Source organism: Panthera leo, chromosome B3, assembly GCF_018350215.1.
Source record: "Panthera leo isolate Ple1 chromosome B3, P.leo_Ple1_pat1.1, whole genome shotgun sequence".
Classification (NCBI taxonomy): domain Eukaryota; kingdom Metazoa; phylum Chordata; class Mammalia; order Carnivora; family Felidae; genus Panthera; species Panthera leo.
The window spans coordinates 144,062,480-144,078,530 of record NC_056684.1 but is presented as its reverse complement, the minus strand read 5'-3'; the positions used below and the strand labels follow the sequence as shown (position 1 = coordinate 144,078,530).

At 54.6% G+C, this 16,051-nt stretch overlaps 1 protein-coding gene across 1 annotated transcript in view; it reads left to right on the top strand.

Annotated features, from left to right (window-relative positions):
- Positions 1–16,051, top strand: part of CDC42BPB (CDC42 binding protein kinase beta) — a 101,768-nt gene that overhangs the window by 52,675 nt on the left and 33,042 nt on the right. Inside the window, 8 exon segments of the mRNA XM_042944377.1 lie at positions 3,792–3,885; positions 5,499–5,699; positions 7,213–7,461; positions 9,781–9,860; positions 11,541–11,707; positions 12,320–12,439; positions 13,224–13,357; positions 14,737–14,979. Of these exon segments, the coding sequence (XP_042800311.1) occupies positions 3,792–3,885; positions 5,499–5,699; positions 7,213–7,461; positions 9,781–9,860; positions 11,541–11,707; positions 12,320–12,439; positions 13,224–13,357; positions 14,737–14,979 (1,288 nt within the window).

The following is a 16,051-nucleotide window of genomic DNA, read 5'->3' as shown; positions in this document are numbered from 1 at the left end:
ACACTGTTTCTTGCGCCATTTGCCTCATATTCCTAACTAACCAGCTTCTCTCGCCATTTTCTTTTTTGCAGAGGAGGGAGAGTCAGATCACATCTGTTAAGATGCAGTTTACTCTTTCCAGAAGTAGCTCTCTCTCTCAGCCCTCTCCCACACGCACTCTCAGACCTCCCTCCCACAGCGTCCCAGTTCCTGAGCGATAACTGTTGGTTCAATCCCTGTCAGGTTCATCGTGGAACACCTGTGTGAGTGTGACAGATGAGCCTGGCGGTTCCCGCATTTACGCTTCCATAAGTCGTTTCCTCTGGGGGTGGCAATGGCCCTGAGTCTTCACTTGCGGGCTTTTCCGTGGCAGCCGTCACTGGTTACCCCAAACTGGCTAGTCGTCCCCTGTGCTGAATTACGAAGCTCTGTGCACACAGGCGTATCAGGTAGCATAGGCCTCGTTTTTCTTGGCACCACTGCTTCCTTCTTTCCCGCTCCCTTCTGCCCTGGGTGCCTCTGCCAGCATTCTGAGAGTTCTTTCCCCGGAGACGCTCCCGTCCCGTCTCCCGGGATTGGATCCCTTGCTGTCCAAGTGACGCATCTTCCTTTCTTGGTCTATTCTTTTGATTTGGTAGCATGGATTGTCTGTAGTTTCTGGATCAAGGTGGCTTGTGAGATCATGGTTTTGAGATCAGCATCTTAATTCCATCCACATGTGTGACTGAGGGATGATCTAGTAAGAATTTCAGATTGGAAATCACCTTCCTCGGGACTGTGAGGGCATCACCGTCCTCTGTTGGGAGGCTCACGGCCACCGCGATCCCCCTGGCGTCACATCGGGCCCCGCTGCCGCCTCGCCCGGGGCCCGGCCTCTGCTGCCCGTCAGGAGGTTTTCCTGAGCAGACACAGCTCCTGCTGCAAGGGTGGCCACGGCACGGGGTGTCACAAGAACAGCCCTTCAGGTCTCGCCGTGAGTCGTACCTCACTGCTCAGTGGGGAAACTGAGGCGCAGGGGCCACGTGCCCCTGCCCAGGGCACTGCCCTGTGGGTCCAGGTATCACAGAGTAAACAGAGGGCGCGGCTCCCAAAGAACCTTCACTTCTTTTAGGGCATTTTCTCTTTTTTCATGGATTCTTTAATGTCGCTGTGCTTGCTTTTCTAACAGTTACTATGGTTGTTTTCAACATTCGATTTTATATTCTGACAGAAATTTGACTAATTCATACCAGAGCTAAATGTCTTTGTATTTGTCACCGATCTCCAGGGAAATTAATCTGACCACTTTTTCAGTGGTTTATTCTCTCTCTGTTTTCCCTAATTAGAAAGCTTTTCCCTTATTTTCTTAATTAGCTATGTAGAAGCTTCACTCTGTCATTTGATCTCCAGACATAGTAGGAGAATGAAATGTGTGATTAACCGCCCTCCCCCGTCAACTCAGTATTCAGACTTAGCACTTGAACGACCCGGTCTGAAAACCGAAAGCTTGCATTTTTGCTAGAAAGGCTACAAAGCCAGGTTTGGTAGGAAGTCAGTCCTGCCCCAGCCGCAGGTGGTAGATTCGCTGTGGGTCGAAGCAGCATTCGACGGGGCCGGAAATGAGTGTGTGTCGTCAGCACAGCAGCCGTGTCCCTGCTGGATTTAAGAAGCAGGACTCAGACCCTGCGCTGCAGCTGTGGGGCCTTTTCTGTGGCTGGATGTGGGCTGCGGGGATCGGGCCGTGCCCGCCGCCCTCCGGCCGGGCTGCTGCAGGCAGGCAGAGCAGGTGCTCCCTGGCTTTGGCAGCGTGGGAAGCGGTGGGCAGCCGGGACCAGGGAGCACGGCGCACAGGCGGGTACGGCCCCTCCTGGAGCGGTCAGCCCCAGATCACAGCAGAGGCAGAAACGAAGAGTGACAGAGTCACTTGCCTTCGAGGACATGACGTCCCCAGAGAGAACGGAGAGTGCAGCTCAGAAACAAAGTCAGAACGGTGCAGTTTTAAGAGAAGGAATATCCAGAGAACAAAAACAAAAACCGGAGCAAATAGAAAGCTGCGCGGGAGAGATGCAGGATGAAGCAGAGGAGTGTGACGAAGGTAGCCCGGGGCAGGCCGGTGGCCGCCGTGGTTGTGGAGCGGGTCTGATTTTATCTTTAGGAGGCCCTCCTGTTGTCCCAAGACCAGCTCGCTTAGGAAGTGTGTCTTTGCCCCAGTGAGGCGAGATGACATCTTTATCACGCACTCACTCCCCGTGACGTTCTGTCCTGTCGTCTTTCTGTCTGTCTGTGCACCAGGGCCGTACCGCTTTGATTTTGGAGGCAGAAGCCGTGTCGGACTAGTTCCCCCATCAGACCCCTTTCTTTCTCTCCAGGGCTTTTCTAGCTGTCCTCACGCATTAATTGATCCATGTGAACTTTAGTATCAGGTTGGCTCCAAGAAACAGGACATGGGAAAATTTTTAATTTGATGGGCCCGTCAGTCTGTAATGCAGTCCCTTTTTTTTTTTTTTTTTTTTTAACTTCTGGAAGGTTCTCTCAGATTGTAGATTCAAATATTACGTTTTATTCTTTTATTCTTTCAATTTCTTTGGGGACTCCAGTTATTTGTATGTGGCGTCTGTTTTCATTCCTCTAGATCTTTCCCTCCCTTTCTTCAGTGCCCTTTCATTAGATTTTTACTGGAATTTGTTCTCCTATGGGCTTAGTCACCATTCCTGATAAGATTTTGTCGTCTGTTTCTTCCTCGAGTTAAATCTCTTCATTTCTTCCTGCTTTTGTCTGGTTCCGTTCTTAATTTTTTATTTTTCTGACTCCTTGAGGGTTTGCTTTGTTTTTCCTCTTTATTTCGGTTTGGGGTGCTGCGCTAGTTTCTTTTGCTTCGTGGATCTTTCTTTGGGTAAGAATTGTCGTCGTCTTCTCACCTTTGTTTGTGAGATGCGTCCCTGATGTTGGGAGTAGCTCAGGTGTGGTGTTCTGTCGTGTGAGCACATACCTGAGCTCCTCTTGGCGAACATCTGCCTTTCCTCCTGAAGTCTGTTCCCTTTTGTGCCGTCCAGTCACATGGACTTCTTTGATCAGGAAGGAGAGCTTGTGCTTTAAAGGCCGTCCACCTCCCCAGGGGCCCCACGTTTGCAAGTCCGCAGAGCGGCAGGTCGGCTGTGGACCTACCTGTGGACCTGCCATGAACTTGCTGCTGACAGCTGGACAGATGGCTTAGGTCTTCAGCCCCCGGGTCTTTGTCCGCCAGATACAGCGTGGGGTACGTGGGGGGGCTGTTGGCCTGCCGTGGTCTTGCCCCAGAGCCTCACCTGTCTCTTGCTCTCATCGCGTCTGTGCTCAGACACCCTTTGCCCCGTTTTCTGCTGCTTCTGGTTTCTTCCCAGCGCTTATCGTGGGCGTCAGACCCTGGTGCCGACTGAGACCACGTGCGTGTTCGTGCATTCACACGTTCGTTTTCTGCCCTCTCAGCTGGTGGAAGTTTCGTGATGGCAGGGGCTGTGGGGTCTGGTTACTGTCGTAGACCTGGGGTCAAGCACAGCACCGGGCACGAAGGAGACACTCAGGAAGCATGGTCAGCTGTGCGGTGGGAACAAGATGGTGTGTCGTGGGATTGACTGGGGATTAGCTCACGCACAGGAGTGAGCGGTAGTGGTGGTGACTGCCCCTCCGTACGCGTGTGCGAGTAGAGTGCCACGGAGAGACGTTTTCCCAAGATTGCGACAGCTGTCCTGAATGGCATTAGCATTTCCTCGGCGGGTACGCCACTGGTGACAGGCTTTGACCTGCCTAATGTGTGGCGTGGAGATGGTTGACTCACTGATCTGTTTTACTCACAGAGACATTAAACCTGACAATGTCCTTTTGGACGTGAACGGTCACATCCGCCTGGCCGACTTTGGATCCTGTTTGAAGATGAGTGACGATGGAACTGTAGGTATTTCTGTTGGAGATTTTTCATTTGGTTCTGGGTTTTGCTTATATTAGAAGGGACTTAACATTTCAATTTGAGATCCAGTTAAGAAACCAAGTTTATGAATGTGAATTAAAAAGATTCACATTTGGGGGACAGTTTAAATTTTCTAATTAGGCTGAAAACCTCAGTTTTGATGTCCATGTCTCAGCAGTAGTACGTGTGCCTTCTAAGTTGGGGGTCGTCCCTTTCCTCACGTGGCGAGGTGGCTGAGCACGCCATTGCCGCAGCGACACGCAGGCCCCCTCGGTCCTTTCTTGAAACGTCTGGTGCGGGCCGGTCAGGCTCTCAGACGTTGACTGTGTTGGCGACTCCTCATTTCTGTGTGCGGGCGGGCAGGCAACTTCCTGTCAGGCAGGGCTTTTCTCTCTGTGGGTGTTGTCCATCTAGAAACAGGGATCCTTGATACTAGGGTTACTCTCTTTCTTCCCACCAAATCAGTCTCTCATTTCCCCAGTCTTGACCACGTGTTGCTTAGTTGAGATTGGTGCTGCCCTCAAATCCAGCCTTCCGACGACACGCGTGGTGGTCTCGGACTGAGCTCGAGCGTTGGTTCCCTTTCCTGCCTGCACGTCCCCTCACCCTTCCCGTGCTGCCACCTCACGCCGGTCTCCCCACTTGTCCACCGTACGGTTCCTGCAGCCGGGCAGCCGAGCGGGGAAGTGAGTCTGGTCACGTGACGGAGGCCGACCTCCCCGCGGTCCAGTCTGACCCGGGTGCCGCTCGTATCCCTTGGCCCCTCCTCAGACATGACCCGAGGGAGAGTCTGTCTGGCCTTCCTGGGCCAGGCCTTCTGTTACGGTTGCTCCCTCAGTCTAACGGACTTTGTTCTCCATGCGCTCCAAGACCAGTCTGGTTCCTCAGCTGCCCCGCTGCCCCCTTGTTTTCTCACGACGCTCACTGCCGTCGCTGGCCACGGCTTTCCGGAGCGATGGCCCCACGTCAAGCCTGTTCCTGCTAACGTCAGAGGCTGAGGAACTGTCCTTTCCCTTGTAGAGGCCTGAGCCTCCTGGTTCCCCATCTGGAGAATTCCTGAGTACCCAGCCAGTGCCTGGACTATTTCCAGATGTTCCCACTTGGGAGATGGAAGGGTAGGCCCTGGGGGAGCAGCCTTAGCGGCTGTGGAAACAGACATTCAGTGTCTTGGGCCCCACCCTAGAATTTCTGTTTCACAAGAGCCCGGGTGGCCTGTATGCACACGGAAGTTTGCGAAGGGTTGGCCTGAACACACGTGGCTTCTGGACCGCACTTTGGGCAGTGACAGAGGATGTGGGAAATGCCACCCCTTGAGGGACCACAGTGCCCTCTGGGGGCTGTGCCGGGCATGCGGGCAAGGGGAGACCAGGCATGCGAGGCCATCTCACACGTTCTGGAAACTGCCTCACGTTTACTGCTGCAGGAGAGCATTCGTTTGCAGTGAATTTTTAATTACTAGGGTTTTAAATCATGCTCGTGTGCTAGTTTTATTCCACGATGATTCCATCATTTGCTATCAGTGTTTCAGAGGGAGTAGTTGGGAATTTGGAATCGGAGCTGCCCCAGGATTTCCCTCCAACACCCCCTCTCCTTCAAGGTCCAGTCCTCTGTGGCCGTGGGCACTCCTGACTACATCTCGCCGGAGATCCTGCAGGCCATGGAGGACGGCATGGGCAAGTACGGCCCCGAGTGTGACTGGTGGTCTCTGGGCGTCTGCATGTACGAGATGCTGTATGGAGAGACGCCCTTCTACGCAGAGTCCCTCGTGGAGACCTACGGAAAGATCATGAACCACGAAGTAAGATGTTGCGTCTCCACGTCCTGTTTGTTCGAGTCCCGGGGCAGGGGCCCGGAGGCGGGAGGGCTGCTGGGAAGCTGTCCGCGTCTTTGGGGAGGAGACGATAGGGTTGGAGCAGGCTGCTGGCCGCCAGACAGGAGCAGAGATTTGCGGGTGGAGGTGTGGGCGTGGGGGGAGAGAGAGAGCTGCGAGCTGGAGTGGCGGTGTTCGGGGCAGGGCCCCGGGGAGGCGGGCCTCCACGGGGCTGTGCCGGGTGTGGCCTCGGGATGGCGGGGGGCGGGGGCCCGTTGGGCTCTTCCACCTGTGGGTCTGGATTCATCAGTGTGACCACAGCTGCTCTTCTCGAGTCTGCTTCCCGGAGATTACTTGTCCGGACCAGGCCAGGCGCCCGCGCATAGCACTCTTCCACCTCCTTGACCCGGCTTCCTTTTCCCTTTCCAGCTGTGCCTTTCCCCCCCTTGACCTTGCCTCCCGTCGGCCTCGCCTTCATTTCTTGTTCGTTTTCCCATTGCTCTTCCGCTTCCTGTTTTGTCACCTGTTTCCCTTAGTCACATGTGTCCTCATGCCGCTCCCACCCTGCGGCCGTGTGCTCACCGCCTCCTTCCCCAGTCTGTCACCTGCACCCCCCAAGTGAGCTTCTCTCCGCTGACCGGTCCTCAGCCCCGTCCCCCGGCAACTCTTCGTGTTGGGGGCCCGTGGACACGAACATGGTGGGTGGTCTGCCATGTAACTCCCAATCAGGGCAAGCCATGGTTTTTAAAGACACTTTCCCAGAATAGAGATGATTGTTTTCACTTGGAAGTTAGCTTAGCCTTACCAGAAAAACAGCACAAAAGCGCATAGCGTAGACGGCGGAAATCACCCCCTCCGCGTCTTGGCGATAAATGCCGTCACGGTAGCGAACAGGACTCCAGGGATTCTAAAGAGCCTGCTGGCAAGGGGCACGTGCCCCTGTGGGGCCTGGTCCGGCGCTTCCTGTGCGCCCGCTGGTCTGATCTTCGGCAGTGTTCCTGCCCCCCCTCTTTCTGGATGATAGAGGTGGGGCCTGGGCCTCGGCGCTCGGGCCTGCTGCCGTGCTGGGTGTGTGTTTGTGGGGCCGCGTCTGAGTAAATGGCATCACGTCACATACGACCAGGTGTTTCGTCATCCTTCTGTCCGGCGCACGACGCTTCTCTGTAGAACAAAATCTTAGGAGCAGACTTGCGCCAGATGCTGGCAGACGCACTGTGGAAGAGCTCCGTGCCAGCCGGTTCTGCCACAGCGTGTGGTCGGCGCCCTTTGCCACTTTGATGGGTGAAAATTTATCGTTAATTTACATGTAACATGGTAACGAGTAACCAGCACGACTGAGGATTTTCTCATTAGGATCAAATGTCGTTAGCTTTGGTTTGCATTTAGCTACCGTGAAATTAGAAAGGACTGTCGACTCTGTTGTGTTTCCTGTACTGTCTGTACATCTTGGGTTTTTCTGAATAAGTTTTCATCTCATGTCCACCGGCCGCTTGCCCCCTAGGAGCGATTTCAGTTTCCGTCCCACGTCACGGATGTGTCTGAAGAAGCCAAAGACCTCATCCAAAGACTCATCTGCAGCAGAGAGCGCCGGCTGGGCCAGAACGGGATAGAAGACTTCAAAAAGCATGCGTTCTTTGAAGGTCTGAATTGGGAAAATATACGAAACCTGGAAGCACCTTATATTCCTGATGTGAGCAGTCCTTCTGACACCTCCAACTTCGACGTGGACGACGACGTGCTGAGAAACACCGTAAGTGTGAACAAGCACCTCCGTCCCCGTGGCGTCCCGGCGGGTCTGAAGCCAGCAGTGGTCTGTTGGGGGTGTGGATTGTCAGCAGGGTCCTAGAGCCGTGTTGGTTCTTTTTAAAAGTCTGGTGTTGTGTTTCCAGAAAATACACCTTTTATTCCAGCCTTCAGCTTGGTAGTAATGTCCCCTTTAAAACACAGAGACCACAGCCACCTCCTTTCATTGTGCTTTGCAGATACTGGGTTTTTACAGATTAAAGGTTCGTGGCAAGCCTGCCCCCAGCAAGTCTTCTGGTGCCATTTTTCCAACAGTATTTGCTCACTTCGTCTCCCGTGTCACGTTTTGGTGATTGTCACAGTATTCCAAACTTTTTCATTATTACTGCATTTGTTGCAGCGATCTATGGTCAGTGCTTATGACTTGCTGAAAGCTCAGATGATGGTTAGCATCTGTTAGCAGTGTTTCTGTTCAAGTTCATTTATTTATTTTGAGAAAGGGTGTGTGTGTGAGTGCACAAGTTGGGGAGGAGCGGGGAGAGAGAATCCCAGGCTCCGTGCTCTGCGTGGAGCCTGGCGTAGGACCCCATCCCACAACGGTGAGATCATGACGTGGGCCGAAATCAAGAGTCAGATGCTTCACTGACTGAGCCACCCAGGTGCTCCCCTCCTCCCCCCACTAAACTATTTTGTTTTTAACTTGTTTTAATGTTTATTTATTTTTGAGAGAGAGACACACACACAGACTGAGCACCAGTAGGGGAGGAGCAAAGAGAGAGGGAGACACAGAATCCAAAGCAGACTCCAGGCTCCGAGCTGTCATCACAGAGCCCGATACGGGGCTCAAGCTCACGAGCTGTGAGATCATGACCTGAGCTGAAGTTGGACGCTTAACCAGCTGAGCCACTCAGGTGCCCCCTGTTTTTAAATTAAGTTATGAAATTTATTTGTTCAGACATAATGCTGTTGCACACTCAGTAGACTATAGCATAGTGTAAACTTTCACATACACTGGGAAACCAAAAATACACTTGACTCGCTCTGTTGTGATACTTTATTGTGGTGTCTGGAACCACGCCCAAAATTTTTCCGAGGTCCGCCTGTACTCTGCTTGAGTAAAATGGAGTTAAATGGCTCTTCTCCTTTAGACTCACCAGAAACACTTACGCTGTATTTTCATGGCACTCAGCAGTGTTGGACATGTTACCGTCCTGGAGCTTCGCCTCAGCCCTGTCACCACTTGTAGACTTCGAGGCCCTGAGCTGGCGAGGGGCTCGGCCTGCAGCCCCACGGCGGACTTGGAGCCCCTGGGACTCTGGTCCCCGGCATGAGCACCTAGCACTCCGGCCATCACGGTTCTGTGTCTGCACGTGTGTTTCTTTACACGGCCAGGCTTTGGGGGCAACCAAGACTGCGTGTGGCTTCTGAGTCCTCCACTGACGCCTAATGTCGTGGATCCTCCAGATTGGGCCCTGGCTCTGGGGCCGTCCGGTGCTGGGCTGGTCCGACGGCCTCTGGTGCGTGAGTCAGCACCGTCTTGTCTTTGCTCAGAGGCTCTAAGGTTACTTTGATATCCTCAAATCCAGCCTTTTAAGTCCATACAGGTGACTTGTTTTGGGGATAGAAGAAGTGAGGTTTGACCAAGTAGAAGAAAAGTCTTGATCACTCCCTAGAGAATTTCTCTGACTCAAATAAGAGCTGAACCGTAGACCTCCTGGAGAAAAGACAGAGAAAAGTAGTGTCATCGTGGAAAGGGTTTTCTTAGACCGCAAAGAAACTATTTCTACAATGACATTTCCCAGATAAAGTATAACTTTGGTTTCATGTTTAATAAAGAAGGATCCTGACACTGAAAACCAGAGTCTGTAACACATTAATCTAAAATAAATAAACCTAATCGAAAATAAATCTAAAATAAACCCATGTACCTTGGATTCCAAGCCTATACCCCTGCCGTTGGCCTCTGTTTCTCCCAAGAGCCTGAGAGCCCCCAGCCTCTGCCTCACAACCCTCCCGGGCTGCGCCAGCGCCCGCCAGCTCGCCTCTGCTCAGGGCCGACGAGTGTGGCACCAGGGCGCCATCCAAGTGTGGCCTGGGTCATTAACCATCCTCTGAAGCAGTGTGTTTGTTCTGTTAACTGCATCGTGGGCACAGCCAGGACTGAAAATACAAGTCTGCCAATGCTGTGCCCCCTGGCGGGGACGCTGGGCTCGGTGTCCTAGAAGGCCATGCGATTCTCTCTAGTGCACGCAGTTTCACCCGTTGCTAATGTTCTTTCCCTTTGTTTGAACATGGATTTCATGTTGTTGTATGTGTTCTCATGCAGGAAATATTACCTCCTGGTTCTCACACAGGCTTCTCTGGGCTCCATTTGCCATTCATCGGCTTTACATTTACAACGGAAAGGTGGGTCTAGCTCTGTGGTTCCCCAGGCGGAGGCTTCCCTTGGGCGAGATGGCAGTTGATGGGCGAGCTCTGGGCGGGTGGGTGCTGCGTCAGCCCTGGGACAGCCGCGCCCCAGGGAGCTGTGGGCAGGTTTGTCCTTGAAAAAGGACACCTGATGAAAACACACAGTGACCTGTAGCAGGGTCGGCCGGCTTCTTCCACAAAGGGTGGGCTCTGTTAGGTAGTCGTCTTTTTTTAACAACCCTTTAAAACGTGAAACCCACTCTTAGCTCACGGGAGGTCCGGTCAGCCGACTTCTGACTTACAGGCCGCCAGTGCTGTCAGGATTCGTTCCGGTAGACTTTCGGGGGCTCCCGGTCAGGCCCAGCTTTCGTGAGGGCACCGTGCTGGCTTTTGTGAGGATCTTATTGCCGCTCTGTAGCTACCCCCGGGGGCCTGGAGCACGGTCCCAGACAGGCTGGCGGTCTGGAGAGCCGGGAGGGCTCCGGCCCTGAGCGCCGCGGTGATTGTACCTGTCAGCCTCTGTCTTGAATGGACCTCTTTGCCAAGTTGTTGCCTGAGGGTTGTACCTGCTTTGAACAGGAAACTGGGCCAGGAGGGGAGGGGAGGGAGGGCAAAGTGAAACAGACAGAACCTCGAAGCACCTGAAGGAGGGCTACGTGGCCTTCTAGCGGCTCATACCTCAGTGGACGGGAACTCCTTCCGGAGAGGACGGTTTCTGCTCAAGCCTGCAGAAACTCTCCTGGTGTAAGGTGCCAGGGCTCAACAGCACTTCAGCCAGAGTGACGGCAGACGCCTTGTAGCCCGCAGGAAGGGGTCTTAGATCTGGGAGGCACGATGACCTCTTAATCCCTCATGCAGAGGTTCTGGATTTTTCTGATCCGTTCCAACTCAGTGGGCACTTGTTAAACCTGCAGGTCCCAGGCCCACCCGCCAAGGCTCCAGTTTGGCGGGTCAGGCCCAGGGCCGTCCTCCTGGGACAGACCCCGTGGTGCTGGCACCGCGTTCTCGGGCCACCTTTGAGAAACACTGGCCAGGCCCTTGCATACACGTGTGCCCGGTACCTTTGCTGCACTCCGGGCGGCAGGACTCGGAGAAGGCTCCCTGGCATCGCTGTCGTGTTAAAAGCGGGAGGAACTAAGTAACTGGTGGCCTGGTTCTGAGGGAGAGAACCACTTCGGGTGTCAGTCTGGGTGCGTGCAGGCTGCGGACCGGCTCTGGCGAGTGGCCGTGCCGCCCCGGGTGCTAGCGGCCGTCGAGTCTGCAGGGGAAGGTGAGCCCTGTCCTCAGACTGCTCAGGAAGCCCTCGGCGGCAGGAGTGCCCAGGGCCGTCCAGCGAGGGCTTGGCGAGGCCCCCACGCCCAGCTCCTCACACGGATGTCGCCTGTGGCGTTCCTGGGCGCGCGTAAGCGATGTCGCAGAAAGTACGCTTGCCTCCTTGGCAGAGGCGTTTTCCTTGACCCCTTCTGAGGGCACGGCCTTGTCCGCCACCCCCCCCGTCATCCCATCACTTGCTGTAAGGAGGTCTCCCTTCTGCATTTTGGCTCCATCCACGATGGTCTGGCCACGGGCCTTCGTCTGCCTGTTCAAAAGACTTCTCTTGGGCCCCAGCGAGTCTCCAGATGCCGAAGAAGTCGCTGTACGCTCCGTGGATCAGAAACCCCGTTGCTTTATTTGCAGCTGCTTTTCTGACCGAGGCTCCCTAAAGAGCATAATGCAGTCCAACACGCTGAGCAAAGACGAGGGTGTGCAGCGCGACCTGGAGAACAGCCTGCAGGTGGAAGCGTACGAGAGGAGGATCCGGAGGCTGGAGCAGGAGAAGCTGGAGCTGAGCAGGAAGCTGCAAGGTGCGCGCCGGCCTCCGCTCGCCCTGTCCCCCCGCTCGCGCCCCCGTGCCCCCCGCCTCGTCTCCCTTCTGCTCACCCCGTCCCTCTCCGCTCTCCCCGTCCCCCCGCTCACGCCCCCGTCCCCCCCCCATCTCCCTTCTGCTCACCCCGTCCCTCTCCGCTCGCCCCGTCCCCCCCACTCGCACCCCCGTCTCCCCCATCTCCCTTCCACTCACCCCGTCCCCCTCCGCTCGCCCCGTCTCCCCACTCGCACCCCCGTCTCCCCCGTCCCCCTCCACTCACCCCATCCCCCTCTGCTCACCCCGTCCCCCTCCGCTCGCCCCGTCTCCCGCCGCTCGCCCTCGTCCCCCGCCGCTCGCCCCCATCCCCCCCCCATCTCCCTTCTGCTCACCCCGTCCCTCTCCGCTCGCCCCGTCCCCCCACTCGCACCCCCGTCTCCCCCGTCTCCCTTCCACTCACCCCGTCCCCCTCCACTCACCCCATCCCCCTCCACTCACCCCATCCCCCTCTGCTCACTCCGTCCCCCCGCTCACTCCCACGTCCCCCTCCCCCCCCCCCATCCCCCTTCCATTCACCCTGTCCCCTTCCCTCACGCCTGTCTCCCTGCCGTAGAGTCCACCCAGACAGTGCAGTCCCTGCACGGCTCCACCCGGGCCCTGGGCGGCTCAGCCCGCGATAAGGAAATCAAAAAGCTAAATGAGGAGATAGAGCGTCTGAAGAATAAAATAGCAGGTAGGTGTCTTAAAGAGGCTGCTTCGTCTGTGTTCTTGGGTGTTAATCCCGTCGAAGAAGATTTTCAGAGTCCTTTTCGTAGGGTGGAAAAGGAGAACAGCATTGGCTTCTGTAACCTGTTTACAGGTCTCCCGTTTCTTTCCGTCCGTTCACCTGACGTTCTCTCTCCAACTTGCTTGGCCCACAAATGAGAGACTTTTACAGTTGCAGCTAGAATCACTTCTTAGCGTTTTACCCGTAAAGTCTCAGAAATGTTTACATTTCTCTGTCTTATTCTCCCCTTGGTGGCCCTGAGGCACCAGTGCCACAGCGTATTTCTCCCCGAAGCGTCCTCAGTGGCTGTGCCTGCCGTTTGCAGTATTTTAGGGGCTGGCTCCGTCGTCACCATCTGTCCTTTGCGGCTCCTAGATTATCAGAGCTTCCTGAAGATTCAAATCGCTTTCGAGTCTTAATCCTCAGCCCTCCATTTTCTCTCTGGAACCCCAGCATCCTGGTGCTGAGAGGGGCCCCGAGTGAGCCCATGATAAGGGGCACCTTACTGCGCACCTCGGTTGCCCTGTGCCCGCGCACACGGGCTCACGCGGTCCCCGGTCCCCAGGGGAGAGCGATTACCCCGTCAGTCCACGCGGGTGGCTGCATACGTGACTTTTCCATGTGTGAGAAAGCAAGAAGGTTACTAAGCGATAAAGCGGGTGAAGAATCCTTAACTAATTCACTATCAGGAAGTCAGCTGACGTGAAGTTTTTCCTGTAAGGGAACGCGGTTTATTTTCTCCTCTGTTCAGACTCCAATAGGCTCGAGCGACAGCTGGAGGACACGGTGACCCTTCGCCAGGAGCATGAGGATTCCACACAGCGGCTGAAAGGCCTGGAGAAGCAGTACCGCGTGGTGCGGCAGGAAAAGGAGGATTTTCACAAGGTAGTTGGGGGTGATTTCACGCGAGACAGGTCTCAGCGATGCGCAGTTGTGACCTCGAAGTTGTGTGGGGGTCTGAGCCCTCCTCAGGGCCCTCGTCTGCGCCCTGGGCTGTGTTGCGTGCAGTCCACGAGGGGCCGGACTGCCTCGGGGTCATGCCGTGCCGCCGACCACGCAGCCTGCCAGGCGGCTGGCCGTGAAGTGGGCGGCCTCAGCACCGGTCACCATATCGGTCCTCGCCACAGGCCTGCTGGGCGGGCTGTGCACCAGGACCCCGCGGTGCCCAGGGCCCGAGGGTCCCCGCGTCCCCACAGCAGCTGACCCAGCTGGGTTCACACGCTGGTGTCCGGTGCCAGAGTCCTCCCCCTTCCAGCGGCCTCCTCCCCTTCTTTCAGCAGGGGCTCTTTGTATGACAGGGCCTTGCAAAAAAAAAACCGTTTGTTAAAATTTGGGTGGTTCCCCCCAAAACCCCTTTATAAATTTGATTTTCAGTAAAATATATCAGATTGTATGTTCGGTCGGTAGTGTATTCATACTAGGATTGTTTTCTAAAGTACATTCGTTTATACACTTAAGTCATTAAACCTGCAGTTTGCTCTGTGTTCTCTAAAACGTGAGGGATTTCAGACCCAGATTGTTCACTCTGTCGTGGTGTCCTAACCACGGCGCTTTGTCGAGAAGTGCACAGGGGACAGGAGACTTCTCGGTACTCTAGTGTAGGTACAGCAGCTCACTGAGCCCGGCCCGGCCCTGGTGGAGTCGCCCCTTCCCCCCAGATCCAGCTACTTCCGATATCAGACCAATAGGTGCCACCGTGACTGGGCCACCCAGTCGTAGACGAATTGGCTGCGGGAAGGTGGGGCCACGGGTGCAGCCAGAGGGGCCACCATAACCTCACTCTCGTGAGGAGCTAGCTGTCCAACAGTCGTTTTTATGTGGTTCTTTACTTTGATGGAACTCTTAAGCTTTTTTGTACGTAACGTGTTCTTTCCCAGTTCTGCCGTTTCAATAACTGGGTTGGTGACCACATTCACGCCCCGTCCACCTTTGTGGCCTTGTGGACGGCATAGGGGAGAGGTTGAAACACGCGAGCCTGTGCTGTGAGCAGGCCTTCCGGCTGGCTGGCAGAGCTCGGGCTTCTGGTCGCCGCGTAACTGGGGGTCTTTCCCGGAGTGAGTTCGATCTTAGCACCTCTGCTCAGGTGGGTCTTCTTCCAGGCTGCTCGTAGCTGTGCTGGGGCCTAGCAAAGGGCTTTTTCACAGAGGTGAGCCCTTGGCTCTCAGCCGTGGCCTGTAAGCAGCATTTGCTGGAGAGGATTGAACGGCCAGCCTTCCGCGTCTCTGCGAAGCACACGTAAAACCTCTGTCATTCTTTCTGTTCAGCAACTGATTGAAGCTTCCGAGCGATTGAAGTCCCAGGCCAGAGAGCTCAAAGACGCCCACCAGCAACGCAAGCTGGCCCTGCAGGAGTTCTCCGAGCTGAACGAGCGCATGGCAGAACTCCGCTCCCAGAAGCAAAAGGCATCCCGGCAGCTGCGGGACAAAGAGGAAGAGGTAGAGGTAGCCATGCAGAAGATCGACTCCATGCGGCAGGAAATCCGCAAGTCGGAGAAGTTGAGGAAAGAGGTAGCTTCGTAGCCGTTTCGGGGATTGTACTGTTCGGGCTTTTGTATGTTCCTGCTAGAACACCTTCCAGAACGGGGGCTAAATCACATGAGTTACTTTAAAACAGATCTTAAATTTTATGAGAAGCCACGTAAGTTGACCTGCCAAGTATTTCCTTTGTACTTCTCAGCCCCCGATACCTATTGGTGGAATTATTAAAAGACATTTCTTAGGGTATTAATTTTTAGCAAGTAGAGGGTATTTCTGCCCAACAGACAGAACGTAAACGTGTCGGGACATAGTTGGCACAGCACAGCCTACGTGAATACGAGTCCTACGTCCATAAGGAGCGGCCAGGAGGACGACCAGGCTCAGCCTGGTGCCCCCGGTCAGCCCAGTGGCTCTGAAACTTTGGTTTCGGGACTACATCATGCCCTTAAGAACTGTCGAGGCCCCCAAAGAGCTTTCGTTTGTGGCGGTTACAGCTCCTCATGCTTACCAGGTTAGAGATTAAAACACTTCTTTCAGTTTAACAGTAAACCCGTTACATGTTAACTGACGGTTTTTATGAAAAGTCACTCCCTTCCCCCATCTGGTGAGAAGAATGGCATTTTTACATTTTTGTGCTTTTCTTTAATAACTGGCTTGATAAACTAGTTCTGCATTTGTCCTGTTGTGTTACACTGTTTTGGATAAAGTATTTGAAGAAAACCCAGATAATTAGAAAAAGAAGGGCCTTTTTTAGAAAGGGCCCCAGGACCCCGCTTTGAGAACTGGCTGCCCTAGACACTCCAAATGCTCTTCCATTAAGAAGTGACATATTTTAAGCAGCCCTTAGGATTGAATTCTGTTACAACTTGCTTGGTAAAAAATCGGATGCTCTATAAGTACATGCTCTTTGTCAGTCGGTCTCAAAACACCTACTTGTTTTTTTTCCGTTTATTTTGCAACCCAGATGCATTTGTAGCTGTAGCATCAGTGGAACCCCTAGCGAAGCATTAGTGTCCACACTCCGGGCAGGTCACTGCAGCATCTGGGATCTGCTTTAAAGTAAAGGGAGAGGGCACTCAGCCGGCCGAGGTGCAGGGGGTCC